This window comes from Nothobranchius furzeri, chromosome 18 (assembly GCF_043380555.1).
Source record: "Nothobranchius furzeri strain GRZ-AD chromosome 18, NfurGRZ-RIMD1, whole genome shotgun sequence".
Classification (NCBI taxonomy): Eukaryota; Metazoa; Chordata; class Actinopteri; order Cyprinodontiformes; family Nothobranchiidae; genus Nothobranchius; species Nothobranchius furzeri.
This window is the reverse complement of record NC_091758.1, coordinates 25102533-25123046: the sequence shown is the minus strand read 5'-3', so window position 1 is coordinate 25123046 and position 20514 is coordinate 25102533. Positions and strand designations below refer to the sequence as shown.

Below are 20514 nucleotides of genomic sequence, written 5' to 3'. Positions count from 1 at the left end.
GTTTATGTGGAGCAGAAGTGGTCGGGCCACGGCAGGTGAAATGATCCTTTAGCCTACATGAGTGAAACTGTTTAATTGTAACATCAATATGTTACTGGACACACTGGTCTGGTTGGTTAGACCAGTGTTTGAAGTGGAAAACACACACACACACACACACACACACACACACACACACACACACACACACACACACACACACACACACACACACACTGTGGATCAGATCAGCAAATTATTTAAAAACTAAAAAGGATCCACATGGCAGGGGTGAGGAGTGAGCACCCCTGCCATGTGGACCTCAAGGGATGAACCATCAATCCTGCTCAACGGTCAACGTTCCTCGTGGGGTCACACCCATTAGGACAGTGGGAGGGTTAAATTACAATCAAAGGAAAAATAAGTCATATTAAAATTATTATATTAATTTCAGACTAGATGCTTAAATATTTCCATATTTTTCTGATCTTTCCACATTTTTTATGCAGTTAATATCTGGTGAAGAGAAGCAACTCGTGGCAAATTTCTCCTCAGCATAGAAAGCAGCTTTTTCTTACCATTTATTTTTCATAAGTCTGAAAGATGCCTAAGGTGATGTTAAGCTTCTAAACTAAAAACTAAAGTTATTTACAAAAACACACATTTTGGATTAATCCAATTGAAAATCCTGCCCTGTGCTGGGTCTCAGCTAATTCTGTATAGCTTCAAAGTTCTCGTTAACACAGTTTTGCATCTTTCTCTGAGTCAAACACACACACAGATGTTCAAACTCACACACGGGGAGTCTAAAGTAGAATACTTCATATTTAATAATTCATCATCCAAGAGAGAAACAGAAGAAATACATCAAACTAGTGAAGAGAGAAATTCAACATGGTGAAATAAGCACATGTTCCTCAGATGTGCATCACTTATAATTAACTTACCTCTACAAGCAACACTAAAAACCAGTGTTGTGCTAGTCTCACTATGTTCATATGTGTTTTATTTGACAGAGATGAGTACGACATTAGAAACTAGCATTAAATATTAAAGATGTAGTCATTATAAATCAGTCAGATCACAAAATAATTTATTTTATTAAAGATTTCTGGTGTTTCTTTTGCAATAATAAGTGTCCCCCCCCTTAAAATAGCTGCTTAAAAGGTTAAAAGACAGTTGTTCTCAACACACACACACACACACACACACACACACACACACACACACACACACACACACACACACACACACACTCTCTCTCTCTCTCTCTCTCTCTCTCTCTTTCTGTAAAGCTCTCTGATATCTGAAGCTGCTGTGAATGAGCAGGACCAGAATCAGAGAGGCATGCCTCCTCGCTTGACTTCACTTATTGGCTGCGGCGAACGTGAGGAGGGAGAGAGAGTGAGAGAGAGAGAGAGAGAGAGAGAGAGAGAGAGAGAGAGAGAGAGAGAGAGAGAGAGAGAGAGAGAGAGAGAGAGAGAGAAGTGGGCACACTGACATATTCTGTTCATCAGAACAGGATACAGTGTCATACACACTCCTACAGCTTTCATTTCTCCATGTGTCTGATTATAGTTGAAGGATGAACTCTGAGATTTTTAGAGTAATCCAATCGCTTAGATCAAGTTTTACAGCTGCAGCAGACAGCATCAAGAACCTGAAATGGCAGCATTGCATTTGCTTTTTTAACTGTTATTAGAAATAAATTTTCTTCCCCAAAGAATCTTTCATTTCTGGGTTGAAAACTACATTTCCCACATATCTCAGAAATACAAACATCTGGAAACTTGGCAGAAGCTACATTAGATTTTTTAAGAATGTGTTGCAGGAAGAATACCATGCAGTTTAGGAGAGTAATATTTATCTGGTTGTTACATGCAAGTGAATCTCCAGGGGGTAAAGAGGATATCACACGGCGACACGAGAGGAAAGAATTAATTTTTTTCTGCAAAATTAAAAGTAAACAAGCAATTATAGATGAATTTGAGGGAGTTTTGTTGGGTGTAGAGGTTCTGTGTGCACATGGGCAGAGTAATGCAACCCTGCAGCATTATGGGTACTCGCATGAACTTCCACTGGGGTGTTTACGCCAGCAGCAGGAATCCAGGTCACATGAATCATAATTCACCACCAAAGTCTGAGTGTCTACACGCACGTTTGCAAGTGATTTTTAACACTACACAGTTGAAACATGCATAAGGAGGAGGCTAGGGATCGGTACCGAATTCGGTACTTTTTAAGGTACCGACCGAATTCCACAGTACGGACCAAGAACCGATTCACTTCATTTGAAACGGTGCCTCGTTTCGGTACCCCTCCTTCACAACGAGAACTTGCGTAGACAGCTGCGCATGCGCAAGAGCGTTATGTCAACGGTCGCTGCGAGCAAGTTGTAAACAGAGCAAGTGAGACATCCTCATCTTAATCTGCTCCGGTAGGTAAATAAAATGTAAGATAACGTTAGCTTGATTTGTTAGCTTCCGTTTCACTAATAGTGCGTTTGCTTTCTCCTCGGAACTCCGAAATTCCAACTAGAAGAACATGAACGATCACTAAAGTTTGGCTTCACTTTACTAAATGAGAAGGGGTGATTGGGTGAAGATGAAACCAATGACAACGATCTAAGTGTGAGGCATCATCGTTTTAATCTGCTCCAGCAGCTAAATAAACTGTTTAAGATAACGTTAGCTTGATATGTTAGCTTCCTATGCCACCAATGTTATCATCTAATGGTACGTTCGCTTTCTCCTCGGAAATTCTAACTTCCCAGTAGGAAAAATCTATTGAAAAAGGACGATAAAAGGAATGAAGATACACAGTAAATTTAGTTCACAGTAAAGATGTTTGCTTCAGTTTAATTATCAACTTATAAAACTACAAGGACGATGTTAAAATACAAACAGTTGTATGTTATTTATCGTGATATTTATCAAATATGGTTATAAATTGAGAAAAATATATATCTAATTATAAAAGAGAATTAAAATATTAAACACCCAAAAGTATCGAAAATTGGTACCGTTAAGTACCGGTATCGATTCGTAGGCACCGGGAATTAGTACCGGATCGATTCAAATGTCAAAGGTACCCATCCCTAGCTCAGGAGGCTGATTAACTGATTAACTGTAACCATAGCAACCAAATCACTATGAAGGCAGGGGAATGTGTGATTATTAATAAAAATTATTAAATAAGAAAACCAATTTTATTTTCTTTAGTTTCCATGCCTCTAAATCTGTTTTCCTGCAGGCAAATTAAACATTCTAATCTGATATAATCCAGTTATAATTTCTGACTTTTTTGTTGAAAGGTTTAACAAGAGATGGAGGCTTTAAATTGAGGCTGATTCTTACGCTGGACAGAACACAGTGTATAGGAAGCCTAAGTCACATCCATCTACTTCCGGACCATGGGTCCTCAGAAGAACGACAAAAGGAATGGGGCTAAAAACTCTATGTTCTAATTCCGCTCGTGTTGTGTCTTGGATTTCACATATGATGCCCGTGAATTTTAAATAAGCATTTTGATACAAATAATGCGCTTATTTTTGAACAGGGGGAAGTGCTATTTTTGGTTTTGAGTGAAATAAGTCCAGGACTACAAATGTGCATCGCCAAAGTGACGACCAGACATGGAGATGAATAGAGGGACAATTTGTGTAAGTTCAGCGAACCTCACATCCCTCCTTCAAAAGGAAAGAACCATCTGTCTGTGTGGTAAATAGCAGCTACGCTAGGGGTGAGGAGATTCTGTGATGACGTCGTATATGCGTATGATTTGTAGTCATGCTAATTATGAACTTTTACAAGATGATAAATCTTCAAGTACGTAACAGGCATGGTAGAAACACCCATCATTAGTTCATTAAAATTGAAGTACAACACACACTTAGGGCCATGGGAGTGAGCACATTCAACGGCATTTGGCAGGGGGATTTTTCAGCCTCATCCCAAGTGCCGGTACCCACTTCCAATTTTAAACTGCACTTAGACACTGAGAGCTGTGGGTGCAAGTGGGGTGGGGTGGTGGCATCAGCTGGCGTAGGCCAGACGGTACCCGCACTGCCCGCTCACCATGCACAGCCATAGAATACACCTCATCAACACACACTAACACTATATTGGAGCAGGCGGAGGGAGACTAGGGGTCTTAGCACATGTTTGTTGTCGCTTGGCTTCCCGGGGCTGGAGGCTAGGAGGGAGATCTGGCCGTCTGGTTGGGGTCTGGGGTGGTGGGCTGGCTGTGCTCAGCATTGGGCGGGGGAGCCTGCTCATCAGCACCCCAGCAGAAAGGGTCGAACTCTGGGAACCGGTAATGGTTGTACCCCTTGTGCAGCAGTTCCGGGACCAGAGTGAAAAGGGTGTGTATGGGGAGCATGAGTGGATGTCCGGCGTGCATTTTTGTAAGTCTTTGGTTGTATGTGTATGTGTGAGCATGAGGGAGGGAGTGTGTGATTGTGTTTGTGTATGACTGTATATGTCAGGTGGGGCCTTTGACTCCTCCCTTCTCCTGGGACATCTTTTGATGCTATACATCTTCATCTCCCTCCCCCCGCCACACCTGGTGTGGAGTGTGGTGCCTTGGTCTGCCTGTGTTTGTGGCTCCCGGGTCATGGGGTTTAAGATTTTTGGTGTCTGCCTGATCAATCCCCGTGGCTGCCTGGTCGGATCTGGGTCCCTGGGCTCTGCTGGGTCCCTGGTGGGGGTGGTCGCTCCTGGGTCCTGGGTTGCTGGGTCCCGCACTCGGCCGGCTAGGGGGTGGGAGGCTGCAGGTGGGCCTGTGGGCTTGCCGCTGATATCTCCTGGGGCTCTGCAGGCTGCTGGTTGTGGCCTCCCGGGGCAATCCTCTGCGCCTTTCGAGGGGGGCGGGGGCTTTTCTGGTCGCAATCTCCTTGGGGTCCCTGTGTTCTGGGGCAGCTCCTGGATCTCTGGGACTTGGAGCTCCCTCCATCTCCTACACATCATTGGAGGGCAGATCTGTTGCCCCTAACACTCTCTATTGGACCCTCCTATAGAGAAACCTTACATATACAAGCGCGTGTACACACACAGGTGCTCACATAAGTATGGTCTTGGGCACGTTCAACACGTCTTAAGGCTGTGGTTGGCACTAAATGCACTGTGATTTATTATCGTGTGATTTTTTTCTGTAAAACAACGTTGATTTAATATTTCTTCATCAAGTTGATGCAGTGATAGCTTACTCCTGTTGTATTGTTGTGTATCCCTCATTCATCATTGATTGTTTATTTTTGTGAACTTTGTGATTTTTAGGACTGACGGCCATGCAACTAGGAGTACACACTTTGAAGGACAATCGAAAAGCCAACTGTTAGTTAATATTTCGTAATCCAGAAGCCTGGCTCATGCAGAGTAAATGGAGTGAAATGTTGTTGACAGAGATAACCTATATCTATCCTATATATTCACATATATAGGATGGCTTGCCAGACTAGTAATAATGAGACGGGGTGTGAAATCCTGAAACTAACCTGTACAAACACTTCCATTCTGCTGCTGGTTCCCTATCAAATATTCACCATCCCTGCAGAACAGTGAAACATTGACTAGCAGAGAGAGAGGATGTAGGCATAGCTGGAGGGGTGGGGGGTGGTTGGGATGGTAGACTGGTCGTAATCCAAAGCAACAAGAATGCTTGCTACTAGAACCTCTATTTTTGGAAATGCCTGTCTGACCTTGTTGTGTCACCATCGTAGAGGCTAAAGCGAAGGCTTTTGGAGCAGAATTTGGACGGCCGTTTGCTGAAAATCCACAAAAACAAGATTTAACTGCATATCAGGGGTAGGGGAATAAAGGGAGGATTGAGACTTTATAAATCCACATTCATGAAAGCTACGTTTGTTATTGGTTTTTTTTAATACTGCCAACTAGAACATGTGTCTCAAACATGTTAAATCCAGATTAAAATATAAACATTGTCTTTATTACAGATTAGAAGAGCACAGACATGTTTCAGAATAATATATTTATTCAAAATCACAATATTTTGGTTGGAGATGTGGAGTTAAATGACGGGTGCAGCGTTTTTGTTTCCTGTAATGTTTTTTTTATCAATTCCAGTTCTCCTCTGAAGGCTGAAAGTGAGTCAGAGATTAATTTTGAATATGTATGAGGGTGAAGCAGGAGGAGAAAGGAAACTGGGGCAGGAATGTAGAGCATCATGACCAGGAGTTTGTATTGATCAGTGCAGGAAAGGATGAACCTCCTCAGTAGTATCTGACATTTATCTGATTCGGAAGACAGTGCATGACATCAGCTCAGACTCGGCACCTCACTTGTTTTAAATCCAATGATTTTTATTTGACTGCAATTTCTGTCCCATTTAGACTATTTAAAATTTAGAACTTTCGTCTCTACATCATATATAGACACATCCTTCTTTCCTGTCATAAAATCAAAACAGTTGTACATTAATCTCATTCATGTGTCCATCTCCAGCAAGCTAGACTATTGCAATGGTCTTTTGACTGCTCTTCCAATGAAAGCTGTGAAGCAACTGCAGTTTCTTCAGAATGCAGCTGCCGGTGTCTTAACAAGAACCCAGAGCACCGAGCACATCACTCCTGTTCTTAAATCTCTGGCTTCTGCTTCTACTAGTTTCTAAACCACTCAATGGCATGAGACCAAAATACATGTTGGATCTCCTTCCTGTAACGACACCAGGCAGGGCTCTGAGGTTTTTAGGAAACAGTCAACTGGTAGAACTCCGGGTCAGAACCAAACAGGGTGAAGCTGATTTTGGCTACTATGCTGCACACAGATGGAATCAGCTTCCATGTGACCTCAAATGGTTCCGAACTCTAGTAACTTTTAAATCAAAATTGAAAACTTTTGTGTTTTCATCAGCCTTTGAATGACTGTTTCTTATACTGCACCTTCTGCACTGTAACTGCTCAGCCTTTCTTAAATCTGAAATTAATTTGTGTATTTAATTTGAGTCTTTTAAGTGTGCTGTCAGGTTATTTTAACGTCTGTGCTATTCTCGCTAATGTAAAGAACATTGAATTGCATGTGTATGTGTGACAGGTAGAAGGACTGCTGCATATAAAACTGTTCACTTGATACTAATTCATATCAGTTGATATAAGAACAGAAATAATGTAAATATGGCAAGAAAATGGTTAAGAGGTTATTATTTGTCATGTTATATTGATGGTTTGCATGTTAGTTAAGAGAACTGCAATCTATACATCAGTGATCGGCTAATAAGCCTTTTCTGGAATCGATTGGTAGTGTCTCTATTCTCCACTAGGGGATTTTCGCGCGTTCTCCTCACTGCAATAAACGGCTGTATGAGAGACGCAAGTCATAAACACTCTCGTGATTCTTTTCCCCCTGTTTTCAGGTAAAAGTGGTTAAAGGTTGATATATTCCCAATGTGTATACTGTTAAGATATTTACGAGGTAATTCTCCATTGTTTGTAAGCGTTAGAAGTATTATATTACAGTTTTGTGCACATATACATGGCGGTTTTGAGCCTCGATTTTGTACTGCGTAATGGCCGGTAGGACAATGGCAGGAGCTAAAAACGCCGCTGTTGTCAGCCATTTTGTCAGGAAACCTGCTCCAGTATATATGTACAGTAAGCCTTTTAATATTTCGGTTTATTAGTTAGTGTTTTCTTCCACCATGTGACATCTAGCAGTACAGAATGTGAGATGTTTCTGTTCATTTTGACTGCAATAAACAGCTGTATGAGAGACGCAAGTCATAATCACTCTCGTGATTCTTTTCCCCCTGTTTTCAGGGGTGTAACATATGAACTGTACTATATAATAGAAGAAGAAGAAGAAGAAGAAGAAGAAGAAGAAAGTGTCATTTCTATAGCACCTCTCAAGATAAAAATCACGAGGCGCTTAAATAAATAAAGCTGCCTTGCCATTTAGCTCACATTTAAAACTCTTGGACTTTGTATATCTAACTTACACAGTTCAAATTAGCACAGGTCTCAGTAAGAGCACATGGAGTGTGTGTTTATTACCTCTCCATAGTCGGTTGTGACCACGAGCGTTCCATCTCCACAGGAGTTGACAGTAGCGGGAAGTAGCTGCTCCTTCTCTCTGACCCAAACACGAGCTCCCTAATTTGTACAAAGACACACGAACACAGAGGTTACGATATGCAACCAGAACAAATCCAATCTATTTATGTAAAAAATATTCCCAAACGGCTAAATTAGGTTATGGAAATTATACGTGGATGACATATTAGGAATTATTCCAAATAATACTACACAGATACTAACAGAACACCTGAACAACATAAAATTTATGTGTGAAGAAAAAGAAGGCAGCATAATATTCATGGACATGAAAAAAGCCGTGACAGAGACACAGGACCTTCACATAACCACATACAGGAAACCAGCACACACAGAAAACTATTTATTATGGACATCAGAACATCCTATCATACATAAAATGTCACTAATCAGAACATTATATCTCCGAGCAAAACTAATAACAGAAGAACATGACCGCAGACAAGAAGACCAACACATACAAAACCTGTGGATACCCGACACGGGCAATAAAAAGGGAAACCAACAAGCAACAACAAAAAGAAAAGACGAACTGGAACAAAGAACCAGAAAACTGATCAAAGCCAGTAATAACCCATCCATTACAGAGGAAATAAGGACAGCGATGACAAAACACAACCAACAAACACACCAACAAAACCACAGTTATAAAAAGACTTATATACCCATAAGACAAGATATCATCAGAGTAAAACTGTGGAGTCATATACAAAATAACATGCAAACTATGCAATTAATCCTACATGGGAGAAACAGGATGCAAACTCAACATGTGAAAAATAAAACATAAAAAGGACTGTGAGAAGGAAACAAGTTGAAGACACTCAGGAGCAGCCAAACAAGAGGCAGAGTGTAGAACAAAAAATCAGCCATAAAATTAGGAGACATGGACCCAGGACTATGAACAGGGACGAAAGAGTGTACACGCTGGACCATTCATGAGACACAGTGATCAACAAGAATGGCACGGAGAGTAGTAGAGTGGAGGGCAACATTGTCCTCTGCTGCCCATAGATAAACAGAGACGGTAGTAATGCCACCAACATCGGCAATGCTCTGACATAGGCACAGTAGTAGCCAAACTGTCAGTGAGGGTAAAAACAAGCCTTACTTCTCTGTGCGAAGAAAACTAAAAATGGAATCAGAAAATCAACACAGATCGAACGTAACAAAGATGTTCAAAGAAAAAACCCAAGCATTACTTGAATAGCTATCATTCACTACTCAGAGATGTTATGAATAACTCTCAGCTCTGACAACATCTCAATATATACAAAACAGACTGAGTTATTGGTTAATTTCAAATTCAGGGGTTGTGCTCTTCCAAGGCCACATTTTAAGGGCAATTATGTCACAGCAAAGCAACAGGGCCATCCAAATTCTAAGGAAACCCAAATGTGGTCCACAAATGGGTGATCGGGCCTTCTCTGTGATGGCTCTGATGCTCTGGAACAATGTGTCGATGGATGTTAGCCAAGTGCCATCACTGCAATCATTTAAATGTCAACTGAATAGGGTTGGGAATCGAAAACCAGTTATTGCTGCCATTTCATCAGCATGAGGTGTCCACTCCCTCCCTACCTCAAGCTGAGGGGGGTGGCGGAGCTTGGGCCTTCTCAGTCCGCTTCAAATAGCACATTAGGAGGGGCTACAACTGAGGAGCAGTCAGCTTGGGACAACGCTCATGGAGCTATTGGTGGGAGCGCATACTGGGCCAACAGAGTCGGAGTGACAGGTTGGGATGGCGCTGGGATGTCTGATGGACTGCAAGCTAACCACATTGATCTGCGGGAGATATGGGACAGAAAGGAGCTCTGCTGTGGCCGAAACCCAAACAACTGAGAGTGGGTTGGCAGGCAGACAACCAAGTGGGCCATTAGCGCTGGGTACTAAGGTGGACGACAACACTCCTCCACTCAAAGGACTTCCGCTGTTCCCAGTGGCAGTGGTTGGTGCTCTTCCCCTCCCCTGGTGTGGTGTGTTGTTTGCCGTGGTGATGGGATTTGGTGTTTTTGTCTTCGGTGTGTAGTGTTTCCCGGGTGTCCTGGTGGTGGTGGAAAGCCCACGGCTCCCCTTTAGTTTGTTAACCAACCTGGTAAGATCCAACTGTGGTTAATTTTGTTGAAATCTCGTGACTTAAGAGAATAATTGATTTTTTTCTTTTATTTTGTAAATAAAACTTGGAGATTGGAACCACACCACTTTTGAACTTGTTGAGTGAATGGGCCTACGGGGGTTAAAGGCTAAGCGATTCTTAGGGTGCTGTGCCCTAGGTGCCACACAATGAAACAACAGGAAGATTTCACTTCTGTCCAAGTATCGGTGAGGTAATACCTCGTATTTCCACCATTTTAGCCCTTAGCTCATTTGTGGCTGGCTTCTGAGGTGTGTATGCTCTACCATATCCCAGAATGCTTAGCTTTGCTACAAGAAAACCTTTTGTTTAAATTTTCTGTATACACCGAGTACCAGAGGACTCTAGGTGGCTACATCTGCTAAAACAACATTCAAAGAGTCTGATCTAAGTGTTCATCATTCAGGGTCAGCGGAAGTGTGCTCCTCTATGACTCTCCAGTTGTCAAGAGATCACAGACAATGGATCCCTTTGAGAAAGTTGCTGACCTCTGACCTAAGACTCCTGAGAGGGGGGTGTAGGGGGCTGTGGCTTATTTCAGAGCAGAACTGAATATGTGCTGCTCAGGTTTGTGTTACACTTTAGAAATAATTTACTAATGCTAAAACATTTGGTAATCACGTCATAGCCAAGGAATATCTTAATGCACACATTTGTGTTCATATTGAATGGTCAACCAAGTGTGGCTCCGCTGTGAGCCAATGAGATTGATTGATTAGGGTGAAATAGGCCCCATGTTGTATATTCACTGATCACATGCCTACTGCCATCAATTCCTGGGTGTTTATTTTTAGCCACAGTTCATAAACGCTGGTCCATGTTATTTTAGTGGTGCTGTACTAACATCTTGAATAATGCATTAATATTTCTGTGAACCTTAACAAGGAAAAAAGTCTTAAAAGCCTCCATGGGACAACAGATGTGTGCTTCAAAGGGAAGTGAACAGGAATGAAATGTTTTTGGAGCAGATGGTCCCACACTCCAAGCATCGCCCTGGCAAACATTAACTTTTAGATTTTCTGTTCCAGTTTTCAAGGCTCTTTTTTCGCCTTCACTTAGTCATTTGACTGACAAACAAAGCCAGTCCTGCCTCAGGCCACGAAGCACAAAGCATCCTCTGGGTGAACTCTGAATATGCACAGATATGATTAAGCTCAAAGAAAAAATGGATGTTTAGATGCAAGCATTTTGCAAAATGCAAAGCTTGGTTTTATTTAAAGATCGTCTACGTTAACTGTGTCTCTCCTCTACATCTTTTCTATCTCTCTCTGCAGCTAACTGACCCACCTTGTTTTTAATTCTGGCCCATCTGTCAGATCCCAGCACAGTTAAGGCACCGCCTGAGGCCCTGTAATGCTCACAATTCAGCAGTAGATCACTAACTTCCTGTTTTAATGACCTCTGACCCAGACTTAACCTCTAATGTTGTTCAGTTGGCATCAATGAGTCAGCCTCTTGATATAAACACCAATATTTAAAGACCGAGTTCTTTGAGAAACTGTTTTTTACTTCTTCATTTTTAACATGATCAGTAACATGCAGGCTAAACGTGCAAATAGTCTTCTACCCCTGTGTCGTGCATTAGCCGCCGATAGAAAATAGATGGGGAAACACTCACATTAGAAAAGCCACTCAAATCTACATCACACCAAAAATGTGCATTAATGGATTCAGCCATCTTGGCTCGTGACTTTGTTGATTTTAACCACCAGGAGAAAGCAGAGCACATCTTCGCTAGCAGAAGCTAACTGTTAACATTAACAACTCAACAACATGGCAGAACTCCTTCAGGCTTGAGTTATTTATGGGGGTAAAAGAATGTCATTGATGCAAAGCAAACAGAGTCAGTGGTAGAGTTGTGTTGTTGTTGCCCAGTCAGATGCAAAATGTCCAAATATCAGGAAATAAGAATCTGAATGCTGCTGTTATCTGTTTCCCACTCCTCTGGTTCATTTCTAGTTCCTGAAACAGGAGCGCCAAAGCTTTTTTTCCCTAGAGCCCAACTCATAAGACATTCATTTATACTAGAGACCACTACTGAAAAAATGGCATAATACATCTTATATTAAAAGAAAAACTGGAGTTCATTTCTGTTTCTGTAAACTTTGAAGGGAAGCTGGTCACATATCACCGTGTCATCTCTGGTTAAATCATTGGTGGTCAGAGGGGCTGACGGTGCCAAATGGCAGCCTCGCCTCTGTCAAACCTCCCCAGGGCGGCTGTGGCTACAAGTAGCTTACCATCACTAGCAGCGTGTGAATGTGAGAGTGTGTGAAAGCGTCTTTGGGGGTCTTGAAAAGTGCTATATAAGTTCAATGCAGCATTATTATTATTATAAGGGGAGACAAAGTAATAAATGACCCACCAGCATTACAGCTATGCCCTTTTCTTCTCCTCCCTTTGATTACACTCTCAGACGGACAGAGACGGCCATGAATATCAACAAACTTTCATCCTTTTCTGAGAACTCAAACCTACAACTAAAATTTCCAGTCATTCTCTCTTTGAAATGCGAGAAGACGAGGAGCCTCCCGCTTCATCCATCACCTTATTTTCAAGCTCCATTAAACATCAACCAACCTTTACTGCCTCCAACACGACCTCTGACCTCCACCCAAAAGAGCCTCGGAAGAAGCTATCCACTGATTTTCTTTGTGGAAACTAAAGGTTAAACGGAACAATAAACGACATATCTTCATCAGCATTAAGCTGTTAACTTAGAGCAGTAATAGTGTTCTCTTCTGTTCAATCTGGATGATTGGAAACGTTTGAGACACAAAACAGGCCATGTACAGGACCCGGGCCATAAATCAGGCTGAAGCTATTTAGAAGATTTGTTGAATAAATCCAAATATAATCTTGTTTGTGAAAAGCACTTAGCCTTACTCAGTACCACATTAGGTTTAAACTGATTTTTAAAAGTAGGTTTGTCACACATGAGAGGATAAACGTGGCCAAGATGCACAGACAGCAACGTTTTTAAATAATAACTTGATACACACTTAGTAAAATACCTAAAGCAGCAATGCGATACCTCGTTGGAGCTCATAGTAAACAATTTTCACACATATTTGTATTAATTCAGACCATTTCCTCCATGCATCAAAGCCTCCTTACAGAGCAGGAAACCTAAAGGGTTGTTCATGTGGTGAATAAAAATAAAGGCGTATTAATAAAAAACCCTGCCCATCTAATAATCTCTCATTACCGAGAACACAAAAGAGAGCGTTGATCCCAGTCGCTTGAACAGCTGTGTGAGCGATAAAGGCCTTGTTTCTGCTCGAGTAATTACATGGATGCACGTGCCATTTGGTGGAGGCACTGCCCCGGAGATGGTTCTTGATGAAGGACCGTGTTTTTAGTCACACCCCAACAAACGCTGATGAACATGAACCACACAGTGTGTGCAAGGATCTGGTTAACTTTAGAGTGTGAGGTTTACTAAAGCAGCTGTGGAGAGGTGTGGGTTAAGAGAAGAGGAGGTGACAGAAAGAGAGAGAACGAATGAAATGAAGATGAAAGCTCATCAGCTAATGGAACTCATTTCATTAGTCCTGGAGCTCCAGAGACTAAAGGTCAGACGAAATATGTCATCTCTGTTCTTCCACACATTTTCTTAATTTGTTTAGTTTCTTACATTAATACATGAATACAGGAAGATGTCCTGATTTTTCAATCTGGGAGGCAGGGTGGACAGCAGCCCTTCTATTAAGTACAGAGTTAGAGTTGATGCATTGGGCTTTACAGACACTAAAACCACGGCTTTTAGACATCTAATACTTTTATATGTAGCAGAAGTGGGTCTGAGTTCTGAAAACTAGTTTGAACTTTGAAACATCAATAAATTATTTCTTGAATCTAAACAAGATAAAGGAGACAAATGTTTACTTAAATGATAAATGACCCGCGTTTGTACAGCGCCGTTCAGAATGAGAGGACTCCAAAGCACTTTACACTATAGCCAATCATTCATTCATTCATTCATTCATTCATTCATTCATTCATTCATTCATTCATTCATTCATTCATTCATTCACACAGCAACAGAGGAACAGCTCCCAAGCAGGCGCCACCGGTCCCTCAGACCACCACAGGCAGGCAACGTCGGTTAAGTGTCTTGCCCAAGGACACAACAGCAGCAGATTGTTCCTGCAGCCCTCTAAAACCAGACAACCCGCTAAACCTCCTGAGCTACTGCGGCCCATAAAGAGGGCACACACCCGTTTTTTTAAATCAATACTGCTGTGGTTGTTTTCAGCTAGATTTAAAGTCTTACTCATTAATATTCATGATATGCAAACATCCCCTCTGATTGGCTAATAGCAACGTGACTCTTCTGCTGCCTCCGTTCACTCTTCTTCCTTGGGTGAAAAAATGAAGCGTGGTTGTTTATCTCCACAGATAGCACAAACCCGAACGTGTTCTGCCATGTGGAGTTGCTAACGCTAATGGCTACCTTCTATTAGTGTAAACACGCTCTGCTCTCTCTTGGTATCTAAATCAACACAGCCTTCCCTGGTCGCGAGCCAAGGTGGGAGAGTCCATTAATGACGTAGATCTGTGTGACCCTAATCTATGTCTCTTTTGAGGGTTAAGGCAGGAAATAGGGGATGAAGATTATTTTAAGTGTTCAACCTGCATGAGAAACTCTGTATTTCAAAGAGATTAACTTTTGTTCATCTCTCAGTGAACCTCCACTTTAAGGGAGCTAGTTCCATTGCTGGAGAAAAGACGGAGGTGATGAAGCACATCAAATGTTAATAAAGATCGTTGGCTCTTCAATGTTTGATTTGAATATTTGTATTTGCTGTATTTTTGGGTCATCTAACTATCAACAAGCTGCTCAAGGTACTAAAAAACAGCTTTTTATAGGGAGTAATGTATGGAAGGTAAAAGCTGTATAAATGTTGATTTTTTTCCAGAATTAATCACGATGAAGCTCCCTGATCCTTCCTGCCGATGCAGCCCAGTCTTTGTCAGAGACCTAAACTGTGTCAGCAATCTTCCATTAAAGGTGATAATACAATCAGGACAGGGAGGATGTAAGCAGATTACAGCAGCTGGAAGGGCAGCAACATCTGCTTGTGTGTGTGAGCGTGGGTGGGCGGAGGTCACCTGGCTGTATATAAGTCACATTTGTCACAGAAAGAGGTTATGGTAACACTGTAGGTTCAAAACAAACATCTGGGGGCATACAAACACACCTAAAGTCACACATGAATATTGTATAAATATGTTTTAGATTCAATTATTTAACAATCTTTGACAATAGACCACTTATATTATAACTATCGTGTTCCATCACCATTATTTAACACTTACACAAGGCAAAAATGCTCTATTAATATGAAAATGTAATTGATGCTAAGATATTTTTAAACAGCCACCAGTTTTAAATAAGTCATGGTTGATTTCTGCATGTGAAAACTGCATAATGTCCCATTTAGTAAAGCTTGCTTCCTCTGCTTTTAGATCTTTTATTGATTTACTCTGACGACACAGTCTACAGTATTTACATTTGCAGCACTTGGAAGTGCAGAGGAACCGCAGTAATTAGCGCTGATGCTTCTGCATGGCTGCTAAAGTGTTTTAACGCCAAATGCATCTGGCTGCAGGATCACCGAACATCGCTGCATTTGATGAGCCAAAACCCTCTGCACCTTCTGCTGAGGAACAGCCACCGATCTCATAGAAATCTGTTAAAGAGCACGGCGTCGTTATGTTAAGTCAGGAAGTCACTTGTCAGCGCTACAGAAAAGTCAATATAATAGATTTTTTTCAGGCAGGGACACAAAGTTTTTGATTCATGTGAAGTATGCAAGAGAGAGTCATTTGATGCATAAACAGGAAAAAAATAGACAACAGAGTTTTGACGTTGTGTGTGATCATCATCATTAACGACGTGAAAATGTATCACAAATAAAACATATGTGAAATGTGGCGCTGGGGCCATTTTTGTTTGCTTATTTTGATTAGTGGTGACGTTTTATCTGGTTTACGAACTCACAGAGAGGAATCTGTAAAAGGCACAACCACATCCCTGCTTCATCAGCACCTGAACTAAAAACAAACATCAACCAACTGTTAGCACGTTTCGCCCGTGGTTTTGTTTCCATCTTTCAAGTTTTGCTCATTTCCATTCTCTTTCCCATCTTTGTCAACATACAGCCACACACTCCCACAACATCACCATGGCAACAAGAATCCACAGCAACACCATGGAAACAGCCTTTCTCCTCCAGGCACTGATGGATGCTGGGAGTTGGAGTTGAACACTGTTTTATTTTTGTTGCTTTTCATGTATGAGCCAGTTAAATAAGTCTGTAACTATAAATGATTAGATTAAAAGAATTAGTTTAATTAAAAGGATTAGACCACACAGATTTAATCCTTTAATCATTGTTAATTCTCACAAAACCTTTAAATGAAGTAAAGGATTTGTTGCAATCTCTTTTAAACCCCCACATATTCTGGTCATATAATCTGAAACTACAGAGAAAGTAGAAACAACTAAGAAACAGCAGTATTTTCTTAAGCACACACTCTATTCACTACCATAATTTATGATCGCTGTTTTGTATCACAGGCCAATAAAAGGGATTACATTGAAAATACTGGACGATCTGAGGATTATATAGATGTGACCTCATAGACTGGGCAGTGAGACAACCTGTGTGTCTATCCCTGCAACCTACTGCATCAGATGGAAGTTAAATCAATTCATAAACTCAGATTAGCACATTATCCTTGACCTAAATAATCATATAATTTATCATTAATAATCTGTGTTTTTATTGCTGTTGCAATATTTTTAAAGGAGGCTCATGTTGCAGAAGTCGTGATTAAAACTTTACAACAAATGGCCAAATTAAAAGTGATGCAGAATGTTAAAAATGCTTTTTTTGTTGTTTTATTCAGCCTGTTAATTAAACATTAATATCCCTGCCAAATTCTTTTAATGCTGTTTGATAAATCAAGATTCTGAGAGATGCACTATGTGTGACAAACTGCTACCAGGCTGTAACAAACAAAAAGGTAAAAAATTGGATAATTTAAAGAAGAAAGAACAGAGAGCTGGGGGGAGGAGCAGCGATGAACGTGGTTGGTTGGATGTTTGATTGTGGGAGATGGAGAACGTGGCCGCGAGGAGAGAAAGAGCATCAGAGGAGAGGAAGAGGAGGAGGAGAGCGAGAGCTGATGCGGATCCTGAGCTGAACAAATGTGTTAGGAGTTTCCAAATATAGGTCACACATCTCCAGTGACTGTTCGCTTCCCTCCAGTGAACCAGATTTCTGCAGAATGCTCTGCATGTAGCACGCTACATGACATCTAGCATGCATGAACACAAGCTCTGCTAAATTAGCTCTTATTTGCTGCAACTAAAGAAACCTAAAGCTGTATAACCTAGGTGGAAAATGTGATGTAATGTATGCAAATGTAAATACAAAAATGCATCACTGCTTACATGTAAACAATACTATAATAGCCCATACACATGTGAAATCTCCTCCTGAGACTACATACTGTCCATGCTGTTCAGGTACACATAAACCTGAATGTTAACCCAGTCTGCATAAACTCAGGGATGTTTTTAGAATAAAAAATAGCTTCTTCTTAATTATGTTTAATTAATGTCTTTTCTAAAAAAAAAAACTATTATCTAATAGCTGATTTATCATTCTACTATTTAACTATTTGATGACTGATGAATTGGTTTTGTCTGCATAATTATATGTTTTCATTTCTTTTTCCATCTTTATAAAGAACTTTCCACAAAACCCAGTTAGATTTTAGATCAAGCCACAACTAAAACCCCTGAACGTGTTGGCACTTATGAAGCTTCCTGTAACTTGAAACAGAACACAAAGATCACAGTGGGAAAATATCATATCACAATTTTATCGCAGTTAATTTAAAACACCTTCTCTACTTTACAAGTTACTGAATAATACAAACAGACTGTTTAGCAGCTTTATGCTAACCGGCGCTAATAATGCTGGTCACTTTTATAGTTGTGATTGCCTTTGTCAGTGTTAAGATAATTTCATTTTGATTTTGTCATTAAAACCTGGTAACAGCCAGTCATGTTAGCCTGGCTTAGTGTGTGTCACATCTAAAATGGTCCAGGCGGAAACAATCCTTTATGATAAAACATGAAAATATGTCAATATAGGCAAATCCTTCTTGATTTATATTATCAAGTCTGCTCCTTCTGTTAAACTTTATGGCTAAATTTTGTTTTCTGCATGTCTGCAGCATTTATTATCACTACAGCTGCTTTATTCCACCACTAACATGCAGGGGTTTTACAGTGGTCTAATGCCACCTGACATTCATCACTCGGCTGACCAATCAGATATCACGTTTTCTGACTGGGTTGAGAGAACGACACAGAGTAGAGTCAACTGTTTGCTCTTGCAGGTTTAGGAGACTAGCATGACAAATTGAGGAATGCAGCAGTGTTTGACTGAGAGATGCTATGGATGGTCATCTCCTAGTAAAGCCATGTGTGTCGTATGTGCATGGCTGCACGCCTAAACAGTGTAACTCAATAACTCACTGCATTTTTAGATCTAACAAAAGCTTTCATTGTGAGCTGTTTGGGGCAGCATGGTGGTCTGCAAATCAATGCAGAGATCAATGAAATTACAGACAGGCTGACGGGAAATGAAGGAGGAGAGATAGCTGTTGCATTTAGCTGACCAAGCGGCTTCTGATGGTCAGTCATGTTATGCCTACTAGACAGATAAAAAAAGAGAGCGGTGACCTCTGTGGACCCAGCTGCACAACCACTCACACACTGATAAATGGAATGACATCACTGCCAATATAAGAGGCATTTAAACCCATATCAGGTTAACCTAAAATGGGAGGGGGTGGGGGTGGGACAGAAACTGGCACCAAGGGTTTCTCTGTCTGTTAGAATTAGGTGGAAGAATGAAGTTGGAAGCATCTCTGGAGGGGTTGACCACATATGATGAATGTTCTAGATATCAAACAGTGTTTTCTTATCATGTTGATGCAAGAAATGAGTTTCTTTCCCAGCTGCATCTGAATTAAGGGCCTGTTATTCTATTCATACCAGGTGCTATTTTAGCCCCCTCCTGCTTCTGATAATCCTTCCACACCCTCCTGGAATGGGCCCATGGATCCACTCCCAATCCCATTTCCATTCAAAATAAAAATGACAGAAAAGGCTCCATGCACCGCGTTGCATTTTGCAGGACTGCTGCAGATCAACGCTGCATAGCCTCCCTTCACAGATTGGCTTTAATCCGAAAGCCTTCTGGGGGCAAAAGCCTGTATCAGCCCTCCTTTGACCAGATTTTCTGCAGCGATGCTCTGCAATGGCAGTTAATACACAGGCTGTTATTCTAATTGATTCGCGGATAGCCTGTTTCCTGCGGTTTCGTCACTGGCGCTTCCAGTCGACTGCGATAAATCAACACCTGACAAAAGCACCCGACATGAATCAGAAGGTATATCCAAAGCGCATCCGGGAAGGAGGAAAATGCGCTAAACCCAGATTATTACGCCTACGCCTGACTATTTATGTTTAGCGCGATTTCAGCGACAACCTTGGCTTACCTCTGTGAAAAAAGAATCCATCCCGACTACTCCTCCCAGACGACGCGCGCCCGGCCCGGCTGAGTGCTGACACCGGGTCCGGTCTCCGGTGCGCAAATTTCAGCAGGGAAAAGACGCACGTGCTGGTCTGGATGGGAGGAGAGCCGCTGACGCCTTTCTGATTCCCATTCAACGAGGTTATATGGCATTTACAAAATAACGGATCACACTAGAGCGCAGATACATTTACAGAGAAAAAATCCAAGTGATTAGATATTAAAAATGTCCTCGTCGGGGATCCGTCCGGGGAGCGTTTATAGAACCGGACCGGTTTTCTGGGTCTGCCTAACTCAGTAGCGCTAGTATATGAGTGTGTGTGTGTATGAAATTGGTTGTGTGTGTACTTAGGTGTGTGTGAGGATGTGAGGAGTTGGGATGAGAGGACCGGTCCGTGGTTTGGGTGCGCTTAATGCTGAACACCGCACACACCGACAAGGCGGTGCAGTCACCGCCTCCAACAAAACAAAATACACCCATGAGGCAGACGCACATCTTATGCTTTTGTGGGTTTTTTTTATCACTGGGTCATCAGAAAACCCAGCCAGGATAATTTTAAATAAAAAGTCAAATAAAAACAAATCAAACAGCTGGTGCAGATGAAGAACAATAAGAAAAGTCTATTCTTTCCACAAATTGCGTTGTTTTATTGCTTTTGATTGTATATTGTCAATAAAATGAGTTTGTTATTCTAGATACAATTTACTGGTAG

General features: G+C 41.3%; 1 protein-coding gene across 3 annotated transcripts in view; it reads right to left on the bottom strand.

The window, feature by feature from the left end:
* Window positions 1–20177, bottom strand: part of LOC107392143 (unconventional myosin-X) — a 54887-nt gene extending 34710 nt beyond the window's left edge. For all 3 annotated transcript variants that reach the window (XM_015969752.3, XM_015969753.3, XM_015969754.3), the window contains exons 1-2: window positions 19767–20177; window positions 7985–8083 (exon numbers count right to left, since the gene is read on the bottom strand). In XM_015969752.3, coding sequence (XP_015825238.3) covers window positions 7985–8083; window positions 19767–19787 — 120 coding nt within the window. In that variant the 5' untranslated portion in view covers window positions 19788–20177. The remainder of the gene's footprint in view (window positions 1–7984; window positions 8084–19766) is intronic.
* Between the last annotated feature and the right edge of the window lie 337 nt (window positions 20178–20514).